The sequence below is a fragment of the Rutidosis leptorrhynchoides genome, chromosome 3 (genome assembly GCF_046630445.1).
Source record: "Rutidosis leptorrhynchoides isolate AG116_Rl617_1_P2 chromosome 3, CSIRO_AGI_Rlap_v1, whole genome shotgun sequence".
In the NCBI taxonomy this organism is placed as follows: domain Eukaryota; kingdom Viridiplantae; phylum Streptophyta; class Magnoliopsida; order Asterales; family Asteraceae; genus Rutidosis; species Rutidosis leptorrhynchoides.
The window spans coordinates 511,074,864-511,098,562 of NC_092335.1; the positions used below are offsets into that span (position 1 = coordinate 511,074,864).

Genomic DNA, 23,699 nt, shown 5'->3' on the forward strand with positions numbered 1-23,699 from the left:
ACCAGACGGACATATTAAATAATCCAGGACAAAGGACAATTAACCCATGGGCATAAAACTAAAATCAACACGTCAAACATCATGATTACGGAAGTTTAAATAAGCATAATTCTTTTATTTCATATTTAATTTCCTTTATTTTATATTTAATTGCACTTCTAATTATAGCACTTTTATTTAATTGTACTTTTAATTATCGTACTTTTTAATTATCGTAAGTTTATTTTATCGCACTTTTATTTATCGCAATTTCATTATCGTTATTTACTTTACGCTTTAAATTAAGTCTTGTATTTATTTATTATTTTAAATTTGGTTTTAACTGCGACTAAAGTTTTAAAATTGACAAACCGGTCATTAAACGGTAAAAATCCCCCTTTATAATAATAATATTACTTATATATATATTTGTATTTTTTTAAAAGTAAACTAATATAGCGTTAAGCTTTGTTTAAAGATTTTCCCTGTGGAACGAACCGAACTTACTAAAAACTACACTACTGTACGATTAGGTACACTGCCTATAAGTGTTGTAGCAAGGTTTAAGTATATCCATTCTATAAATAAATAAATATCTTGTGTAAAATTGTATCGTATTTAATAGTATTTCTTAGTAAAAGTATAAACTATTTCGTACCCCCACGCTACGACATCAGGTGTCAAACCCGATAGATCTATCAATAGGATTCGCGCTTACATGTTCTTACAATATGTAATTATTAGTTACCAAGCTATTAGGGAAGATATGCAATGTGGTACAACTCAACGTAAAATATATTTTAAGTACTTGTGTCTATGGCGTAAAACATAAAATGCATGTATTCTCATCCCAAAATATTTGTAGAGTTTAAAAATGGGACTATATACTCACGGTAGTAAAAGTATATTAATAATAAGTTTTCAACTTATTTAAAATATGACCGTCGTCTTTGGATTCACGAACCTATAACAATAATAACGATTCAGATAATAATACGACATATGAATAAAATAAAGCAAGTTTATAGAATACTTATATAATAATTTTTAATATTTTATGTTAGTAGTCCATTGTTAGTAGTCCTTTGTTAGTAGTCCAAAATAGTCCGAAAAGTCCAACAGTCCAACAGTCCAATAATCGGTATATATATATATATATATATATATATATATATATATATATATATATATATATATATATATATATATATATATATATATATATATATATAATCTTAGAATTACCCCACGGTGTATTGTGTACGTATTGTCTTGCATCAATCCAGAGACGTATTGTATACGTATTGTCTTAGAATTAACTAAGACGTATTGTGTACGTATTGTCTTAGGATTTATCAAAACGTATTGTGCACGTATTGTCATGGAACGTACCAAGATTATTATATATATACAATCTTGAAATTAATCAAGATTATAATATTTTGTTATACTAATGATAACATTTCCAAATATATATAGGATATAGGAAAAGTTAACAAGGATATGGTTAATATAGTTTTTATAATATAAATTTTTTCCATACCACGTTAATTTTAGCAGATTTTGTTTTGCTCGCCAAATATTCATTACAACTCCGTTTAAAGTGAATCAAATTGCTATGGATACCTTAAGAAGTCAATTTTACAAAACCAATTCGAAAAATTCATCCCAAGTAGTAATTTTTAGAGCTTTACCCTCTTTTTGTGTCGGTGGACAGATTTGGAAAAATCCCTGCATCCACCCAATATATGATTTTTGATAAAATACTTCCACTTTGTCTAAAATCATGAAAAAAATATTGGAAGTCTTATTTACATATATTAACATATTTCCAAAGTCTTAGCCTCAAACTCAAAGTCTAAGATAGGTTTTTTAATTCCCAACCCAAAACAGCCCGCTTTTTACTAAATGGAGATTAAAGGATATATGTTAAGTTTCAAGGTGTTCTTCATATGTACAAGTTATAAGTTCTTATATTAACTTAATATAACATCATAATACATATAAATAAGTGTTATTAGAGTTAAGTTAGAAAGATTATATTAGTTTTTCAAACAAGTTTAGAATCAACTAAACTATGTTCTAGTTTATAAACTCTTATATAGATAGCTATAAACATATGAATTGAACAAGAGTTGAAATAGAGTTTTTACCTCAAGTTTAGAATGTAAAGTTGCTGGAAAGAAGTAGTAAAATAAAACTTGAGAGAGTTCTTGCAAGTGTGTGTGAAAATTGGAAGTAAAATTTGGAAAATAAATGTGTAAAAAAGAGTTAGAAATGGTGCTTATTTATAGACTTGAAAATTTGGTTTTTAGTGAAAATATCTAAGATAAGTTAAAATGTATTAAGTCATGAATGCCATATTAAATTGATTAGGTAATGGATGACATATTACACAAATAATTGCAGATTTCTATTGGTATGTACCAATAGTAAATACTTCTAGAAGCTGTGTATAATACGGGTAAAAATACCGTATGAATGCGAGTAGAATTCTTGAGAAAATTGAACAGAAATATGAGTATAGCTATCCTTTATATGTATTGGTATATTATAAAGTGTATTCAATACTTGTAAGGATGTATTTACACTCGTAATACATTATATGTAAATACATTTTAACATAAGTTAATTACGTCGTTTAAATAGTAACATATATATTGTTCAAAACTCTTTAAATTAGTAGTATGAAAATATATATACAATACTTTGTTAATATACTTAATGAGATATTTAATTATCATATTTTCAAGTTAAATATATATATATATATCCATATATATACACAATAATTAAACAATTAAATCAAGTTATGACGTTCGTGAATCGTCGGAATAAAAGGGTGAACAAAAGCTTGTGTAAAACTCTTTCCGGAGGTTCAAAATTTATTAAAAATTCATTGCTTATGAAGTCGGAATTATATAAAGATTAAGTTTAAATTTGGTCGGAAATTTCCGGGTCGTCACAACTTTGCCCGTCGGTCTGTGGGTGATATGCGGTACTCATGTCGAGACGGATTCCCATGGCTTCTTGTAAAGAACGCCAAAGTCTAGAAACAAAATGGGGATCACGATCTGAGATGATCAATAAAGGTACACTATGACGAGATACAACCTCTTTGATGTATAGTTGAGCGATTCTCTTCATCGTATCCATTTCCTTCATAGCTAGGAAATGTGCAGATTTGGTAAGACGGTCAACGATAACCCAGATGGTATCGTATCCGCCCACCGTCTTTGGTAGCTTGGTGATGAAATCCATTGTTATCATTTCCCACTTCCATTGCGGGATTTTCGGTTGTTGAAGTAACCCAGAAGGTCTTTGATATTCGGCCTTAACTTTCGAACAAGTCAAACACTTACCAACATAAGTTGCAACGTCCTTCTTAAGATTAGGCCACCAATACTGTTCTTTAGGATCGTGGTACATTTTGCCCGCTCCGGGATGAATCAAATATCTCGACTTGTGGGCTTCATCTAGTATAAGGTTCCGTAGATCTCCATAAAGAGGTACCCAAATTCTTCCGGCATAACATTAGAGTCCAGTTTCCCTAACCTCGAATCGAGAAACGAGGATGTTCAAGTGTTCATTAGATATATTCTCTTCCTTGAGAGCCTCATCTTGGGCTGCTCGGATCTGGCTATTAAGGTTCGAATGAATGGTGATGTTCAGGGCTCAGACACGAAGAGGTGCCATCCTCTCCTTACAGCTCAAAGCGTCAGCTACAACATTGGCCTTGCCAGGGTGATAACGAAGTCACAATCATAGTCGCTTAGCGTCTCAATCCATCGACGCTGTCTCATATTCAGTTGCTTCTGATCAAAGATGTGCTGGAGGCTTTTGTGGTCGGTGAAGATAGTACTCTTAGTTCCATACAAATAGTGTCTCCATAATTTGAGCGCAAAGACAACAGATCCAAGCTCGAGATTGTGAGTAGTGTAGTTCCATTCATGGATCTTCAGCTAACGAGAGGCATAAGTGATAACCTTTGTGCGTTGCATCAGTACACAACCAAAACCACTTTTCGAAGCATCGCAATAAATGACGAAATCGTCACTGCCTTCAGGAAGTGATAAGATAGGTGCGGTGGTTAACTTCTTCTTCAAGGTTTGAAATGCTGATTCCTGTTCGGGTTCCCAAATGAACTTCTTCCCTTTGTGAGTCAGCGCGGTCAAAGGACGCGCAATCAAAGAAAAACCTTCAATAAATCTTCGGTAGTAACCGGCGAGACCTAAAAATTGGCGAATATGCGTCGGAGTAGTGGGGGTCTCCCACTTGCTGATAGCTTCAATCTTTGAGGGGTCAACTTTGATACCCTGGTCGCTCACAACATGACCCAGAAATTGGACTTCCTTCAACTAAAATTCACACTTGGAGAATTTCGCATAAAGTTGCTCTTGTCTCAAGAGTTCAAGCACTAATCGAAGATGTTGCTCATGCTCTTCTTCGCTCTTGGAGTAGATGAGGATATCATCTATGAAGACGATAACGAACTTATCCAGGTATGGCTTGCAGACACGATTCATGAGATCCAAAAACACGGCAGGTGCGTTGGTTAAATCGAATGGCATCACGAGAAACTCATAATGACCATAACGAGTTCTGAATGCAGTATTCATCAAATCGATCTCTTTCACCCTCAACTAGTGATAACCGGATCGTAAATTGATCTTAGAGTAAATGCTCGATCCTTGTAGTTGATCAAAAAGATCGTCAATTTGGGGAAGAGGATACCGATTCTTGATCGTCAATTTGTTGAGTTCACGGTAGTCGATACACATGCGGAAGGATACATCCTTCTTCTTCACGAACAAAACAGGTGCGCCCCAAGGTGAGAAACTTGGTTGGATGAATCCACGGTCTAGCAGTTCTTGTAATTGGCTCTGCAACTCTTGCATCTCGGAAGGTGCGAGTCGATATGGTGCACGAGCTACAGGTGCAGCTCCTGGCACTAAATCAATCTGAAACTCTACTGCTCTCGGTGGCAGTAATCCAGGCAACTCTTTCGGAAAGACATCGAAAAACTCGTTCACAATTCGAACATCGTTCACACCCTTCACCTCGGTTTCTAATGTTTTCACATGTGCTAGCACAGCAAGCCGTCCTTTCTTCATGATCTTCTGCGCTTTCATGCAACTAATGAGGTTCTGCCTCGAGGTACATCTCTCTCCGTAAATGATCAGTGGCTCACAGTCTCCGTGTGGTATACGAAGAGCTTTATCTCCACAGATAATGTCAGCCCTTATCTTGGTCAACCAGTCCATACCGCTAATAACATCAAAGCTTCCCAACTTAATGGGTATCAAGTCAATCTCGAAATCCATACCAGCTATGTTGATAATGGCTCCTCGGCTAATATGGTCAACTTTCTCAAGTTTTCCATTGGCTACCTCTACAAGCATACTCTCCTTTAAAGGAACTAACGATCAATTTATCTTATCGCAAAAGTGTCTACATACATAACTTCTATCGGCACCAGTATCAAATAGGACAGAAGCTAATAGATTGTTGATAGTGAATATACCTGTCACCAAGTCGGGGTTCTCACGAGCATCCCTTGCATTTACATTGAAAGCTCGTCTATGCGGTGGTCCGCCATCCTTTCGCTTGTTGGGACACTCATTTCTGAAGTGGTCTGTTTGTCCGTATTCATAACACTTACTCGGTCCATTGGGGTTCGACTTCCCAGTCATGGTGGTGATCTTGCAGTCCCTGCCAATATGCCCGATCTTTTTGCACTTTTCACAAACAACGTTACAATACCTGGTATGGTGCTTGTAGCACCTCTTGCACTGTGGTAGAGTACCCTTGTAGTTGGGGTTCGAATTGGTATTTGAATTGGGATTTCTACCGTTGTTGTTTCCTTTGAAACCCTCATGTCACTTCGCTGGGTTTTGATCATAGGCTCTACCCTTGTTGTTATCCAACTTTCGCTTATCACTACTACCCGCTTCGGACTTAGCCTTTTCAGATTCATCGATGATGATTTGGTTCATTAAGGTATGCGCCATGCGCATTGCTTCCGGGACATTGGGTGGCTTAGACGAGGTGACGTTTCTCTTAATGGACTTAGGAAGTCCCCACAAATATCTTTCCATACGCTTGAACTCTGGGGTAACCATGGTAGGACACATCAGGGCTAGTTCCAAATACCTACGATTTTAACCATTGAGATCGTTTCCCACAACCTTCAACTGCATAAACTTAATCTTCATCTTCTGGATCTCGATCCTAGGGTAATATTCCTCAATCAGGGCCCCTTTGAATTCCTCCCATGGGGTAGCAAACGCCTCATCAATACCTTTTGCTTGAGCCAACGTGTTCCACCATGTTAGTGCACCGTCAGACAGCGTACATGAAGCAAACTTGGTTTTGTTCGCCGTCAGACAGCGTACATGAAGCAAACTTGGTTTTGTTCTCCTCTGAGCAGTTACTAACTTGAAACATAGATTCTAATTTCTCAAACCACCTATTGAGACCAACTGGCCCCTCCGTTCCACTAAAGTTGTGGGGCGTGCAGCTTTGAAACTCTTTGTATGTACACCCATTACGAATGGGCTGGATAACCGATGGCGGGGGAGCTTGGGGGTTCATTTCTGCTAAAGCTGCGGCGACTCGTTCATTGATCATTTCCTCGATTTGGGCTGTGGTTGGTGTTGATCTTCCATTGGCCATTATGTTCTAAACAAAATTTTTGACTCAAGTCAAAATCCAGTATTCAAATAGTAATAATACAGTATATGGTAACCAACATGGAATCAACACATCACATGTTTATTAAGTAATGCAACCAGGTACAAATACCACAGAATCATCATACAGTAACGTAAATAGAACGCTGTGCAAGAATTAAATAACGCAAGGTTCCATTCATTAATAATAAGTTGCATACATCAGTATAGGTTCGTACAATACATAAGTGAAACATAAAACTACAAATGAGATTACATAATGAAATCTACTACAAAATCCCTACGGTGATGGTGGGTGTAAGATGTCCAATACGTGGGACATCTGGTCCTCGAGCTCAGTTACCTGAGCACGGAGGATCTCCACCTCCCTCATCAGTTCCTCGACAGAGGGGGATGGTGGGGCAGGCGGTGCAGTCGGTACGGGTGGTGCTGGTGGAGCTGGTGGTGCAAACGGTCCGGCTCCAGAAGTAGAGGCTGTGAAGCGGTAAGGCTTACAGATGAAAGGATCAGCAGGATACGGCACAAGCCGCTTACGGGCGGTAACCCTACGACGCCGACCATATTCGTCCGTGAATGCTCGACCTCCATTAATTCCTGGAATGACGATACCATCGAAATGGTACCGCTTCTTCGACGGGGTGGAGGGTGGCTGTACAGGTGCATCATCAGGGTCCTCATCAGAATTATCATCACTGGAGTCGTCTGAGGAGGTGTCGTCGGATAAAGAGTCAGCGGAGGATGGGTCGTCTGAATCATGTGGAGGTGGCTGCACGGGTGGCTGTACTGGCTCTCCTCGGGTGGCCATCATCTGTCGGTATTTGGAGGGTCCGATTGGCACGAGACGTCTATCAGGAGCACGTCGGCACCAATGGTTATGCTCATTATGGACTGGACCTTCCCCAAGATCCGCGGGAATCACATCACCACCGGGATGGTGCTGTGGCTCCGAGGGTCCGGGGGCAAGTGGAGCTGGAATCTCCTGGAGGTCCTCGGCTCCATCAGAGGTAACCACTGGGGCAGGTGCATGACTACTGGCACCAGTGGATGAAGCGCCCAGGTCACTGGTGGGTATCGACGACGGCGTCTGGGAATCGGCAACAACGGTCGGTGAAGTGGCAGACGAGTCTGAGTCACTGTCCAAAATGATGACAGGTGGAATATCCGACATTTGAACAAGGAAAAATAACTTTTTCCACGTCAGTAAGTCATAAAGCAAGCACGTATTAGGCAAAGTAACTACGACAGTCTAGATCATGTGTAACAGTAAGTAGCATGGCAATAACGACAAGTATCATGCAATCGAAAGCAGATAATAGCATGCAGTAGTGAAATCATGTAGTAGCATATGGCATATAGTAGTAAAAGTAAGCAGCAGCATGCAGCAAGTTCCACAGAAACAAGTAAACTAGCAAGTTGTAAATTAGTCCTATTAATGAATCCTACTCGGTCAGGTCTTAACTCACTAATGCAACCTATTTCCCTACAACCAATGCTCTGATACCAAATGTGATGCCCCATACAAAACCATCGTGTATGGATCATCAACAACAGGATCATTACAAGGTCAAATACTATATGCGGTTTCAAAACAAGCTTGCATACATGATAAAAGGTGATGTCATAACCAACGTCAAATGTTTTACATCCAAAAGTATGCTTCTATGAATAGAAGCAAGGATAATAGTACGTGACCCGTAGGTCGTTACAAATCATTGTTCAAAAGTAATAAAGTTTATGAATGCAAGATAACGTTTCATGCGGTGACAACTCTATCAAAGGCAGCGGAAGTCTACAAGGCATGACTAGTACAACAGCGGAAGCAAGCAACCTTAAGCACCTGAGAAAAACATGCTTAAAAATGTCAACACAAAGGTTGGTGAGCTATAGTTTAAGTATAACAGTAATGTAAGGTAGGCCACGAGATTTCAGTGCTACGAATAGCGTATCAAAACCGTATGAAAAGTATATGTTTAACCGTGGGCACTTGGTAACTAACTTAACGTTTATCACCCCCTAAAAGTACACTTGGCGAGTGCATACGTTTACGAAGTATTAAACACCCATTAAATGCTAGAGCTACTAGCCCGAGTGGGGATGTCAAACCCTATGGATCCATATCTAAGATTCGCGTTCACCGGTTCAAAGACCAATGACTAAACGTTACCGAGCTAAGGGGAAAGTTTATGCCGTTGTATAACCCACACATATATAAATTTTAAGTACTCGTGCCTAGTATGTAAAATGTAAAATGCGCATGTATTCTCAGTTCCCAAAATAGTTAAAGTAAAAAGGGATGCTATAACTCACAGTGGAAAAGTAGTAGTAAAGTTGACTCGGGAAAAGTAAGCAAGTACGTTGGTCCGAAAAGTCCTCAACCTAAGTCAAAAGTTACTAAGTCGGTAAATCGTCCCAATAGGTTTAAATGTATGTAAATTAGGTCTTAAGGGTCATCATCATTCATCATTAAACAAAAAGTATAAAGTAAGTTTCATCTTAGAAAAGAGTTTAAAACAAAGGCTGACTTCGATCAGTCACCACGGCCTCTATACCTACTGAAATAAGGTGAGACCAGTGGCCATGGATCCGTGTATAAGTCCTTTAGTTGCTGTAAAAATTTCAGAACTAAACTCATCTTCGTTTGACCATGGTGACGGTTTAAGTGCGAGTAGGTCAGAATTTTCAGCACAACGTTAAAAGGACATAGTGACATTCGGAAGGCCATAGATCCTAAACCGTAACTCGGATTTAGACGAGTCTTAAACGAAAAATTATCTACTCCAACAGAGCTAACTGAAAATAAAATTTACAGTAGCCCAGATGGTCGGGTCAGACCCAGAAAATGGTAGCTAAAGGTGTTCCAGTGGGTTCTTGGTACTTGATGCTCATCACGGTTCTCATCCTTGATGCCTATAGCTTCAAGTGTACAACTCGTTGATGGGTTTGCATCATCTTTACCAAGTTTTGACCATCATAACACAAGTGAAAGTCTAAGATATGTAGCACAACTCAATTAAGTGTTGTAAGTAGTTTGATGAACCAAAGTTACATCAAGATCTTAGATTTGACACATACATGTATTATAAAAGTAATATTGAACTACAAACTTGAAAGTAAACTAAATAATCAAGATCTTAAGTTGTAAAACATAGTTCTTAGTTTGATCTTGAAGATCCTAGACCCAAAAGTCTAGATCCAAAGTTCTTAAGTTAGATCCTATGTAATAACACTTAAATCTTTACTTTAATGAAACCATAAGTTATAAAACTTAGATTTTCATCTAGTAAATTGTATGTAAGCTCATAAGCTCTTGTTTACAACAAGATAAGTAGATCATAAGCTATAGAAACTTAGATCTTTCATAAGTATATGAAGTTATAACTAGAAAGTTATACTTCTATGTTCTTGAACTTATAAAGTTAACTTTAGTTCAAGAAAGTATGAGATCAAGATTAACTTGTAATACTTGACCATTAAACCAAAACATAAATTGATACATGTACAAAATGAAGAAATAAATTACATCTACAAGTATTATGTTCATGGTTGTTCATACTTGGAAAGATTCAAGCCAAAGCTTAGATCCTTAAGAAAGTAAACTTTAAGTTTACAAACATGAACACAAGTAATGATTTTACAACTCATGAACTTTCTTTCTTTAAAACATTAAGTGTAGAACCATAACTAGAAAGCTTAGGTCCTTGTATGTTCTTGTATGAATAAGATAAAATGAAGAACAAACTAAAGAGTTTGATTCTTAATAACTAATAGGTAACAACTACAACAACAAGTAAGTAATCAACAAACAAGAACAAGTAACAAAACAACAATCAAAGAATGATGATGATGAGTGTTTGGTTTCGGTTTTTGAGAAAAGAAAAGGAAGAACATAAAGCTTGGTTACTTACAAAATTAGAGAGAGAAATGAGAGAAATGGAAGTATGAAATGAAGTGTGTGAGAAATGGGATGAGATACTAGTAAATAAGTGAACAAAATTTGAAAACAAAACTCTCCCCATCCACTACAAAAGCGGACGGTTTCCAAGGGAAGGGGGAAGGGAAAAGTCCACTAGATCCTTGCATGTATTTGGCTCAAATTGGTAATAAAGTTAAGCTTGCATGGGAACAAGGTGTAATGGTACAAGTAACTAGTCTTTCCTTTACCAACTAACTAGTTTAAGCCTTAATGGACTACTTGTAACAAAAGGGCTCCTAAATTAATCCATTAAGATTAGTAGGGTGGGCTTCTAAGTCCATTAACATATATAAAGCCCAAGTATGTAAATAAGTAACAATTAAATAAACAAAGCCCAAGTAATTAACTAGTAACCTTAGTTAATTAAAAATGATTAATAAAACTTAATCATGAATGTAAATAACATTTGAAAATATTATTCGTGAAAAGTACGCGTGTCACAAAGATGAGTCGGGCCATGTATAGTCAAGTACGGTAACAAGTAAATGTATATAAGTACATTTATTAAATCACAAGTATTAATAATAAAAATTATTAATTAAACGTTAGAAAATCCAGGGTCGTTACACAATGGGTCACGAATACGTATTAATTAATTTGAATATTATACATTAAACTATATATGAATTGTTGAATTATTAACTGTGGACTACCAACTGTGGACTAATGACATTAAATGATTTAAAATATTGATTATAACATATGAAACTAAACAATTCTTCAAGTTTGCTACTTGATTTTCTCTTAAACCTCATTTGTATCTTGACGATTACAATCTGCATTCAAACCTTTCATGAATCTTGAAAACACCTCAATCGAGAGGATGAACTAACCGCACTTCATCTACGGAAGAAAAGATTTATGCATATAGTTATGCACCTGAAAACACTCGGAACCTGAGTAAACATTTAACACGTATATGTGATAGCTCCTTTAGCATTGTTATTATCGAAAATAACATTGCAATTCTTTTTCAAATTAGTCAATTTTGTCACAGCTTCAGCAAAGCAATTTTGACTTTTCGTTCGAAACAACCTTATTATAACCTTGATATATATGCGTGCTCTTTTATTTTATCGGGGAACCTTTTATATTCCACCACATTATCAGCAGATGTACCAGCAACTCCATTGATCTTTGATTTTTCGAAAAATCATTATATTCATTGAAACCCTATCATATACTCATCCGCATCTTGTAATGAGTATTGCCATACCAATTACCGGGAATCAGCAATCAGTATTTTGAATCTCGCAACAATTCTACAACAACAGTTATATGTATACATATAACATTTATCTCTTAGAATTATGATCTTCCATTCTGAAATTCTAAAAAGCACCCAGTTTGTGAATCGATACTTCAACTTTTGAAAAAGCTGATGAAGCAGTGAAAACTGAAGACTGCCTTAACAGTCAAAAGTTTGATGATAAAGAATGAAGTATTGAAAAAGCTCAAAGATTTTGATTACTGAAAAATGAATTGAGCAAACCATGAAGGAGACTCTGAACAAATCGCAAGGACTAAACTTGTACATAAAGAATCCTGATGATTCTGTTTCTGATGAAATCTTTAGCGAATACCTTGCTCCTTAATCGCTCTAAATCATCGTAAATGAATTTCTTCATCACAATTTGATTCTAAAATTCTAAGATAGTATTGTATCTTTCACTATAAATATCCTCGATATTTTCATAACTATTCTTATCTAAAATCATTTACCTCTTCGCGATATCAGTGTTACATAATAAAGGAAACTATTTTTAGTTTCTAAATTCTGAAAAATTCGAACTTAACATATGAATGTTATTGAAGTAGTGTTGGGAATTGATGCATGAGTTAGTAAAATATAATGACACTTGATCAACGTGATTATATTACAGTAAGTCATGCTGAGTTTCTAAATGGAACGTGATGATTCACAGATCATAACGTCATCATGTGCCATGTTACACGACTCTTGTATTCTATTTAATCTCTAAGAATATCAAGAAACTATTTTCTTGATGATTCGGTCTTTTCCGAGGTATACTGGTAATTTGACAAATCAAGATCGTGCCATTACAATCCTCTCTTAGAACATTAGCCATATTCATGCGAAACTCCATACCTACGAATTCTGGACCATTACTTGCTGTGCTTAATGGATAGAAGAGAAAATAGAGCATGAAGCTCCGAAATAGAAATGGGGGTATAAATCACAGCAAATAGAAGAGAGCATTAATTGTGGATGACAATGATTATAGAAGACAGAAGCAAGGACTTCGAAATATAAAGGAAGATATAAAACCCAACAATAACTCAGAAATTATAAACCGTGCATATCGATGCTTATAGCAATATAAAGACACGGGAGAATTAATAATACTATAAACCCAAGGGTATAGTAGAAGTAAATAGATTCTTCTGGCGGCAGATGAAAAAGAAGAATGACAGATATAAAAGTTAGGAGTATATCAAAAATCAGAACTGGATGAAGCATATTAATGAATGCTTTAAAGTATGAATTGAGAAAGAAAGAATAGAAGGTATGATCTGTGGAAATAAGAAAACGAAGAGAGTAGATTTATAGTGAAATATCCGACAGAGCAATCGAAATAGATCATCGCATTTAACCAAGAAAGATTCTAATTTTCTTGAGAATCAAATCTTATTACAAAGATTTTCTCCAAATCCCTAGAACTCTAGAAATCAATCATATCTACGTCAAAAGATATGACGAAACTTTAATTTCTAATTTCACTCTTTTGTGACAGCTTCACTCGTACTCTTAACAAATTAAATCATTTTATCTGTATTACTCAATAATGATAAAACTCTATTTATCAGCTCACATGAGTCATGAAAACATATTTATTGTCCGCCATGACCATCCCACTCAAATTTCGGGATGAAATTTCTTTAACGGGTAGGTACTGTGACGACCCGAAAATTTTGGACCAAAATTTAAATTTAGTCTTTAAATGATTTCGACACGATAAGTAAAGTCTGTAATATTGAGTCTCAAAATTTTTGGAACATTTTACATAAAACCATTTGACCTCTGATTATTCCCGACGATTCACGAACAAATGTGTAAACAAATATGTAAATAAAAATATATGAATATATATATACAATTATAAGTGTATATATTAAATTAATAAAATACAAAATAATCATTTGAATTGAAAATATAAAATAATATACAAAATAATTAAGCGTAATGTAAAATGAATCTATATAGATGTATATGATACTAGGTATAATTATTATTAAATGTATAGTGTAATATATATATATATATATATATATATATATATATATATATATATATATATATATATATATATATATATATATATATATATATATATATATATATATATATAATTTATAAATAATAAATATTCAATAAAAGATATTAAATATCATATGTAATTACAAGTTGGAACATAATTATTATATTAATAATGTTAGTATTACTTCCATCAAAAATAAATATTGATATTAATATTAGAACCTATTATGAATATCATATATAGAAATAAAATTTAATACATGTGATATATTATACTAGTGTTATTATTATTATTATTATTAGAAAATAATACAATTTATTATATCATTATAATCAATAATAATTTATAATCATTTTTATGATTTTTATTATTATTACTAAAAGACATCATTTTCATTTAAAATTCTTAATATCATTATATTTATTATTTTTATCATTATTTCTAGTACCTTTACTTTTAGTAATATTATGAAATTAAAAGTATTATTATTATTACTTATATAATTGTATTTACTAATTATTAATAATTAATATTAATTATAGATTATATATATAAAATCAATGAAAAACTCGTACGATTTGGTTTCAGGTACCTATCAACCTGTATTACATTTTTGTTCTGTCTTCAATTTGTTAAACATCATTGTCCATAGTACCAATCTAATAAACTTTACAGTTAAATCTTCTTTTTAGTTCTGTTGTTTAGTGAAGAACATGTCGACTAAAATCTTCCAATAATTTAACCAATATATGTAATAATATATTCATGGAGTTCCTTTTCACAAACAATGTCAATTACTACCCAATACTAGTAAACCGATTCAATTTATTCAAGTTTTATCAAGAAAAGCACGTCACCTACAACCTGCTCGATATCTATTTCTATTACCTATTTCTATTTTTCTTGACATCAACCAAGAACACAAGCTATCACCACCACACTCGTATATACCGAGATTCATCACCTTGGAACCCATTTTAAACTCATTTAATCGACATCGATAAGCCACCATGATCTCACTTAATCACACTCTCAACAAACCCCGGTTATCACCACCTTTTACCACGACCACCTGACCACCATCATCACTTGAACACATCACCACCACTAGACCACCATCGGTCATTTCTACAAACACCATGACAACCCGGCACAACCACGAACCACCTTTATCCTCTCTCTAATCATCTTTTCTTTCTCTATATATCACTTCTCTCTCTCCTTCTTCTTCTCTGTTTTTCATCTTCGTAAACCTCCATCATCAACTAATCATGAAAACCAACTAAAACACCACCAATACTTTCGATTTACAACTACTACAGCATCTATTTTGCAGCAGCTATTCTTTCTGTGTCTGACGAAAACTCCATCGCCACCACCAGGAACAACCCAATTCGAACACCACACAACGTGAACAGGTTGCTATGCTACATATATATTTTCTATTAGCTTCTCCGATTCTAACAGAAACATGGATGATGTTGATAAAGATAGGATGATGATGGTCTCATGGTGATAACCTGATGATGATATATGATGAAACACGATTACAAATGATCAAAAGTGTTGGCAAGTGATCCTTTATAATTATGAATTGATAGTGGAAGTTGAGCTGTAAAGTGGCGGCTGCAATTCTTGTTCTTTCGTATTTGTTTCTGTTCGGGGATCAACATACTACCATGGACCGTAACATTATTAGGTTATCGGGCCATAACATTTTCTGTTGGACGTAGGAAAATAATTTGGGCTGTGAGCTTTGTTGTTGGGTCAAGGATTATATTTTATGTTTGGGACATATTCTGTGTATGCTGTTGGGCCTAAGATCCGGCCTATATTGCTGTATGTTAGATCGGTCGATTTGTTAGGGAAGAAGAACAAGAAGTCAGAGATAAAGGCTATATCTATTTAGGTCACACATAATTACAGAAAGAAACAGATAGCACGCTGGTTAGAGGTGTGGGTTGATAAGCGAGGGGTCACGGGTTCAATCCTCGGCCATGTCATTTTTTTTTTAAAAAGAAGAAGAAAGGAAGCAGAAAAGTTAAGTTAAAGGAAATAAATCTGTGAGATATTTAAGAAAAACAAGAGACAGAGTGTTGGATAGGGGCATGTTTGTTTAAGAGAGAGGTCACAGGTTCGAGCCCGGGCGTGGAGGTTTATTTCTTTTAGGCTTGATACTTTAAGGTAGTATTAATTTTATTATTTTTATTATTATTAGTATTATTAGTATTATTACTATTATTATTAAGTATTAGTATTATTATTATTTTTAAGTATTATTGTTATTTTTATTATCATTATCATTAGTATTGTTATCATATTTATAATTATTATTATCGTTATCATTAAAAACTATTATTATTAAAAGTAACTTTATTATTAAAGTTATCAATATAATTAATATTTTCATTTTAAAAAAAGCATCATCAAAAGTACCATTATTATAAGGATCGTTATTTTAATATATTATTATTATCATTATTATTATTACTATAAATAAAACGACTAACATTATTATCAAAATTAGTATTGTCAGTATTAAAACTAATTACTATTATTATTATTATTAACACTATTTTAGTATTAGTAAAGTCATTATTTTAACAAACTAAAAGTTATTTATATAAAAATATATCAAATACATATATAATAACTATATAAATATTACAGTACTATTTTAAATAAGTAATATATAATTATTATATACAAACAGATTTGATTATTATTACATGTTAATTATATGTGTTAATATATATATATATATATATATATATATATATATATATATATATATATATATATATATATATATATATATATATATATATATATATAAATGATATAGGTTCGTGAATCCAAGGCCAACCCTACACTTGTTCAATGTCGTCATATGTATTTTTACTACAAAATACAGTATAGTGAGTTTCATTTACTCCCTTTTTAAATGTTTTTGCAATATATATTTTTGGGATTGAGAATACATGCGCTGCTTTTATAAATGTTTGACGAAATAGACACAAGTACTTAAAAACATTCTACGATTGAGTTACGAGTACACCGGATATCACCCCTTTTTAGTCTGGTAATCTAAGAATTAGGGAACAGACACCCTAATTGACGCGAATCCTAAAGATAGATCTATGGGCACTCACAAGCCCCAGTCAGAGAATTTGAACTACTTTAGTACTTCGAAATATGTATACAACCGCCAGTTTTAAAAGATATGATCTGTTTGTGAGGTGTACACAACCATCATATTTAAAAGAGTGGCCTGTTTGTATGCTTTTGCATGACCGTGCGGAATGCCGGTATGCGGGGAATATTCTATATGCATCTTGTTAAGGTCGATTACCAGGTGTTTATATATCATATGAATGATTTTCCATTAGTGAGCAGGCCTGCACAGATTATTTTCTAAATATGAGTATCTTGTGGTCTATTATATTATTGAAAAATGATTATTTATGATAAACTAATGAACTCACCAACCTTTTGGTTGACACTTGAAAACATGTTTATTCTCAGGTATGAAAGAAATCTTCCGCTGTGCATTTGCTCATTTTAGAGATATTACTTGGAGTCATTCATGACATATTTCAAAAGACATTGCATTCGAGTCGTTGAGTTCATCAAGAATATTATTAAGTCAATTATAGTTGGATATATTATGAAATGGTATGCATGCCGTCAACTTTCAATGTAATGAAAATTTGTCTTTTAAAAACGAATGCAATGTTTGTAAAATGTATCATATAGAGGTCAAGTACCTCACGATGTAATCAATTGTAATGTATTCGTCCAGATGGATTAGGACGGGTCATCACATGGTTCATACCATAACATTCACAAATAAATACGCCATATACATATACACATAATTATTCCACTCACCTTATCGACTAGGCGATGGATTAACAACTCCGCAAGCTTCAACGCTAAGTACCTAATACATTAAGTACTCACATCAATATACAAACTAGTAGAACTAACCACCAACACTTAACTCTTGAGCATTTAATGACTTGCTTGCATTAAATGACCCATTACACCAAAACCGCCCATTAATGGCCAAGACTCATCATAAATCACTAAAAGCTAGTGATTATGGTCCAATAACAATAACTAACACCATTTAGGATATTTTCATACCCATCTTACCCAACTAGGTCAACTATTACCCATTTGACCCATTTAAACATCTAGACTCGCAAAGTTGGTCAAACTTGCACCCATTAATGATTTTTCACTAACTCACAAGCATATTAGTGATTAACAACACAATTAATACTTTCAAACCCCAATTTACATGGTCAAACCCTAGATTATAATCATTAGGGCTTTCATACACCCTTTTAACCCAAGTTAACCCATTTAACCCCCAAATGGGTCTTACAAGTTCCAAATGAACAAACCCTAGTCATAAATCAATTAAAACTCAAAACACGGAGTTAAGACTTACCAATACTATCACGACGTAGCTAGAGACGTAGGGAACAACTTTAAAACTCGGACTCGGGTGAGATTTGGTCTCCTTCTTCTCCAAGTGAGCTTTCTCTCACTAAAACCTTAACTCTCTCTCTCTAAATTGAATGTGGTGTAGTTGGAAGTGTGTTAAATGAGTTAGGATAACTCATGTATCAGTTTTCTAGATCTAAAACCGTCCACAAGTGAAACCAATACACCCCCAAAAGAGGCTATTAATTCGGGTTAAAATAGTCAAACAGCGACACCTGTCGCGTTTCGCGACACCAAAACGCGACAAACACATTTAAAACGCGATAAAGTGGACAGAAGTGGGTTTCAAAGCCCATCACGTTTCAGGCTCATCTGTCGCGATCCGCGAGGTTCCCAAACGCGATACATTGGCTCAAAATGCGACACTCTATCAGTAGACCACCTAAACTCAAATTTCTAACATTTAACTATGTACGATCGATCATGGTTGCAATATTAAACATACGCGAGATTTAGTACGCACCTTGAATCACATACGGGGAAAACGGGATGTCACAAGTTCATAGCAGAAGATGAACAGAAACGAATACAGTAAATAAAATAAGTAAAACAATAAGATAAGGATAGGATCATACCTTAAAAAGAAGGTAGATGTAAAAGAACTTGAATTAAAAACTTGAATGAATCTTGATTACAATGAATAAATCTAACCTAAAAAGTAAAACGAACTAAACAGAACTACATATGAAAACTGAGACCAGAGGCCTGTATTTATAATGTTCAGGGACGGTTGCCAAGCCGGCGGCTTCAATGGGAAGCCGGCGGCTTGCCTTAGGTCGGTGACTCCTTTTGCAAGTTTAACTTAAACCGCAAGCTCAAATATTTAACCGTCATAATTAAGCCGGCGGCTTCAGGGAAGGCCGGCGTCTTCAAAGGTCCGCCAAATCTTTTTGATTTTGTTTCCATTTTTACTTGAACTTGGTCGACAAGTTGAGGAACCGTGTTAACTAGGTCGGCGGCTTCAGGATGAAGCCGGTGGCTTCCTTTGCTTTTTGCTTGATCAACAAGTTATTTCAATTTTACGGAGATTCTGGAACATTCTGATATATGTAGCTTCAAGCCGGCGGCTTCCTTGAATCCTTGTCGGCAGCTTCCTTAGCCTTTCTGCAATTCTCTCTATTTTTGATCCTGTTTGATACATAACTTTGACAAAATCATTAGAAATACCTTTTTCCCCTTTTACCCATTTTAGTGTGTTTTGGTATTAAAATGACTCTAAAATACCAAAATAACTTCTCGAAATGTATTCAAAAACATGTATAATTTAGGAGTTATCAGCTGATGTGGCGCTGATTTAACACTCAGGACTAGGAATGAAGGAACTACTCTATTGAGAGCACTCTAAGACCATTCTTAACCATGATGCAATGTAATGGCATCTTGGAGTGTCACATCAGCGCCACATCAGCACCTTCTTCCCATCACTAGCCAACCACTAAATGCTAACAACCATGACGTACCCATCACTTGGTCTCACCTCTATTTTTTTATATTAAACTTATTATTTATTATTTATTACTTGTATTTATATATATATAATTATGATATTATTATTTATAAAAAAAAGTTATTATTATTACTTTACTATATACTAATTCACGTAAGTCGGTGACCAACCACACTCCGCCACATCATCAAAAGTCACTGTTATATTGTAGCAATTTCCCCCCCCTCAAAATATAAAAAAACCACAACAACAAAAAATGCTTAGTTACAACTAATACAGCACAACACAAGTAACAACTATTAAACACCAATAAAACTTAAAAAACCCCAAGACTAAAACACAATTGCCACAACACCACTGTTACCGCCACGTAGGCACCACCGCCGGCAACAACAGGTTGGAGAAATAAATAGATCTAAGGCCAGATTTTTAAATTCTTAGTTAAATCAAACCTGAAAATATAATAAAAAACAACTACAAATAAAAACGTACGTCACTAAAATAATCGAAATTACAACATCATGAACTTGAAAATTTTGAAGTTTAAAAAAAAAAAATCTCACTCAAAACATAAATATTTAAAAAAAATACCTCAAAAAGCGGCTTTCAATCTCGATTTAACATATATCTAACCATAGATTTGACATTTAAACACACGGAGAAGCAGATCAGAGCAACAAAGGAGAGGTTGAGTTTTGGTCAAAAAAAGAATGCGTTTTGGCCAGATTTATCATTAAACAGGCGGAGTCAACCGGAGAAGGTGGTGGCTACCGGATTTGTGAGAGAGGAAGTAGTATTTGGTTTGCATAGGAGGCGACTGAATGTGAGAGGGAGGGAGAGGGACAACATAATCAAGTTGGTCGTTGGCCTTGAAAGTCCAAATTGAAGTTTATTGTCTGAGAGAACTAAAAGAGTTTATTGTGTATGCCAAAAAAATAAAAGTTGTATTGTATATAGACTTTGAGATCCATTTTATTTTTATATTTTATTAAATTATATTTTACGTATATACGGAGATATATCGGACTAACTACAGAGTATATGTTTATTTTATTTTTGAAAAGCAAGTAGGTATTATATTAATCAACGATATAAGTACAAAGGTGCCATTGTCGCCACTTAAAAACAACAAGAAAATACAGAAGACTACACATGAATTAGGTTGCAAAGATTGCAACTAGCACGATATGGGGTTAGAAAACCAATTATGCCACTCGAGCTTATGCCAATTTTGTCTCCTCGAAAGCCAGTCGAAAGATAGGGTTTGAATCTCCAAGTTTAGGGAAGGAACCGCCCTAATTTTGTTCTTGAAAACCTTTTCATTACGATTCTTCCAAAGCAAATAACAAACAATCCAACAAACCGCTTGCCACAAAAATTTTTTGTTGTCTGTAGCTAGCGAACCAAAAGTCCCATTAAAGATGTCGTCGAAGCCGAAAATTGACGTATTGTATCCCCACCAATTTAGAACTTTTAACCACACATCTTGAGCGAATTGGCAAGAAAAAAGAATGTGTTCAACCGACTCTATACCCCCATCACAAACCGGACATCTCACGCTATGTAAGTCAATACCCCTTTTGTCTAGTTCAAGTCTAACCGGAATGCGACCCCTTCTCGCTCGCCAAATGAAGATCTCCACTTTTTTTGGAACTAATCTGTTACGCAAGGTCTCTACCGCCGAATTTTCACGAACCAATGTGATACTATCAATGAGTTTGGACATTACCATAACCGTGTACCCCTTGTTTTCGTCTAGTGCCCACTACCACCCATCTTGTTTTTCGCTAACCAGCTTAATGGGCTGAATTAGCCCACGCAACTCTTGAAGTTCTGTTGCAGTTCGCCCAGTGGGCTCACGGGCCCAAGAACAGCCAACCGGCAGCCCACCATTTGAGTTATGAACCATCTCTTGCACTGTTGCTGCTTTGTCAAGTGAAAGTCGAAATAGCCTGTTGAATCTTTCTTTGAAGCAAACATTCCCGATCCAAGTGTCATCCCAAAACATTGTGTCCGCCCCATTTCCAATTGCGCGAGTAAATGAACTAGAGAAGGGGATCCCTAGGCCATCAACGTGTTTTCCTGCATCACAAATAAAAGACCAAAGACTAGCGCTTGGGTTACGGGCAGGCCCGTTACCAAACACAAGTCCTCCATTAGAACCATAAATGCTACGAATCACCGAGACCCACAAAGTGTTAGTTTCGGTTTTGAACCTCCACCACCACTTACAAAGAAGGGCAAGATTTTTACATTTGAGTGACGTGATATTTAAGCCTCCTTCTTCGTGAGGAAGAAGGATTGTTTCCCATTTGACCCAAGACATTTTAGAGTTTGAACCCGACCCACCCCAAAAGAAAATACGTCTCACACTCTCTAGACATTTAGCACACAAGGAGGGGCACGAAAAAGCGAGAAATAGTAGAGCGGTAAACTAGAGAGAACCGATTTAACAAGAGTCAAACGACCACCGAATGAGATCATTTTAGCTCTCCACGCCGATAACCGATTGTTGAACTTTTCGATAATCGGGGACCAATCTTTCAATTTCTTCATCTTATTACCCACATGGAGACCCAAATACATAAAAGGTAACTTACACGCTTGACAAGAACACCATGAGGCAAGATCTTCCACCTCTGAGTTCCTAATACCTACCCCATAAATGTGACTTTTATTGTAGTTCACCTTTAAACCCGAAGCCCTTTCAAAACATTCTAGTAAATACATTAAGTTACGAGTATTACGCTTACTCCATTCCCCGAAAAAAATCGTGTCATCCGCGTATTGTAAATGGGAAATAATAACCTTCTCGTTACCAACTTCAACCCCTTTATACATGCCTTTGTCCACCGCCACTTTAGTAAGAATGTTAAGGCCTTCCGACGCGATAATGAAAAGAAAAGGTGATAGGGGGTCACCTTGCCTAACACCCCGCCTTAGATGGAATTCACCTGTCGGGGAGCCATTAATTAAGACCGAAATTGAGGCTGATTGTAAGCAAGATGCCATCCACTTTCGCCATTTAACCCCGAAACCCATACAAGTCATAACTTCTAGAAGATAGTTCCAATTGATCGAATCAAAGGCTTTCTCGAAATCGACTTTGAAAATAAGACCATGTTTTTTATTACGCTTGAGATCATCAACCACTTCATTCGCCACTAAGACACCATCTAGGATAAATCTCTTACTAAGGAAGGTACTTTGTTCCATCCCCACAAGGCGCGGCACGACTCTACGAATCCTAAGAGACAACATTTTCGCAATTATTTTGTAGTAGCTACCAATAAGACTAATCGGCCGGTAATCTCCAAAATTCAATGGATCCACTTTCTTAGGGATAAGCTATACGAACGAAGCGTTGCACCCCTTGGAAAACTCACCGTGATCCCAAAACCAATTAATAGCCTCGATTAGATCCTCTTTGATGATGTGCCAAAATTTTTTGAAAATTCCCAAGTTAAAACCATCCGGCCCGGGGGCTTTAGTACTTCCACAACACTTTATCGATTCCCGAATTTCGGCTTCCGAGAATGGCACTTCGAGGCTTGATGCTTCTAATTCTGAGATCGATGAATAATTCAGCCCCTCTAGGCTAGGACGATCCATATCTCTCTCGTCGAATATTTTCTTGAAATGATTAATCGCTTCATCTTTGATAATCGACGGGTCTTCACACCATGAGCCGTTAACATTAATTCCCCGGATATTATTTTTGTTGTAATTTCTTCGTAGTGAGTTGTGAAAATATTTTGAGTTTCATCACCATCGGTCATCCAACGTACCCGTGCTTTTTGTCTCAACATTCC

The 23,699-nt window shown here is 35.4% G+C and overlaps 2 protein-coding genes across 2 annotated transcripts; both read right to left on the bottom strand.

Moving 5' to 3' along the window:
• Positions 1-19,495: 19,495 nt before the first annotated feature.
• On the bottom strand, positions 19,496-21,613 carry LOC139901848 (uncharacterized). Its single transcript, XM_071884520.1, has 2 exons — positions 21,090-21,613; positions 19,496-19,568 (listed from the first exon to the last, which is right to left on the bottom strand). The coding sequence occupies exons 1-2, from the start codon at positions 21,611-21,613 to the stop codon at positions 19,496-19,498; spliced, it is 597 nt and encodes a 198-aa protein (XP_071740621.1).
• Positions 21,614-21,652: 39 nt separating this feature from the next.
• Positions 21,653-22,213, bottom strand: LOC139901849 (uncharacterized mitochondrial protein AtMg00310-like). Its single transcript, XM_071884521.1, has one exon. The coding sequence runs from the start codon at positions 22,211-22,213 to the stop codon at positions 21,653-21,655; it is 561 nt and encodes a 186-aa protein (XP_071740622.1).
• Positions 22,214-23,699: the final 1,486 nt, after the last annotated feature.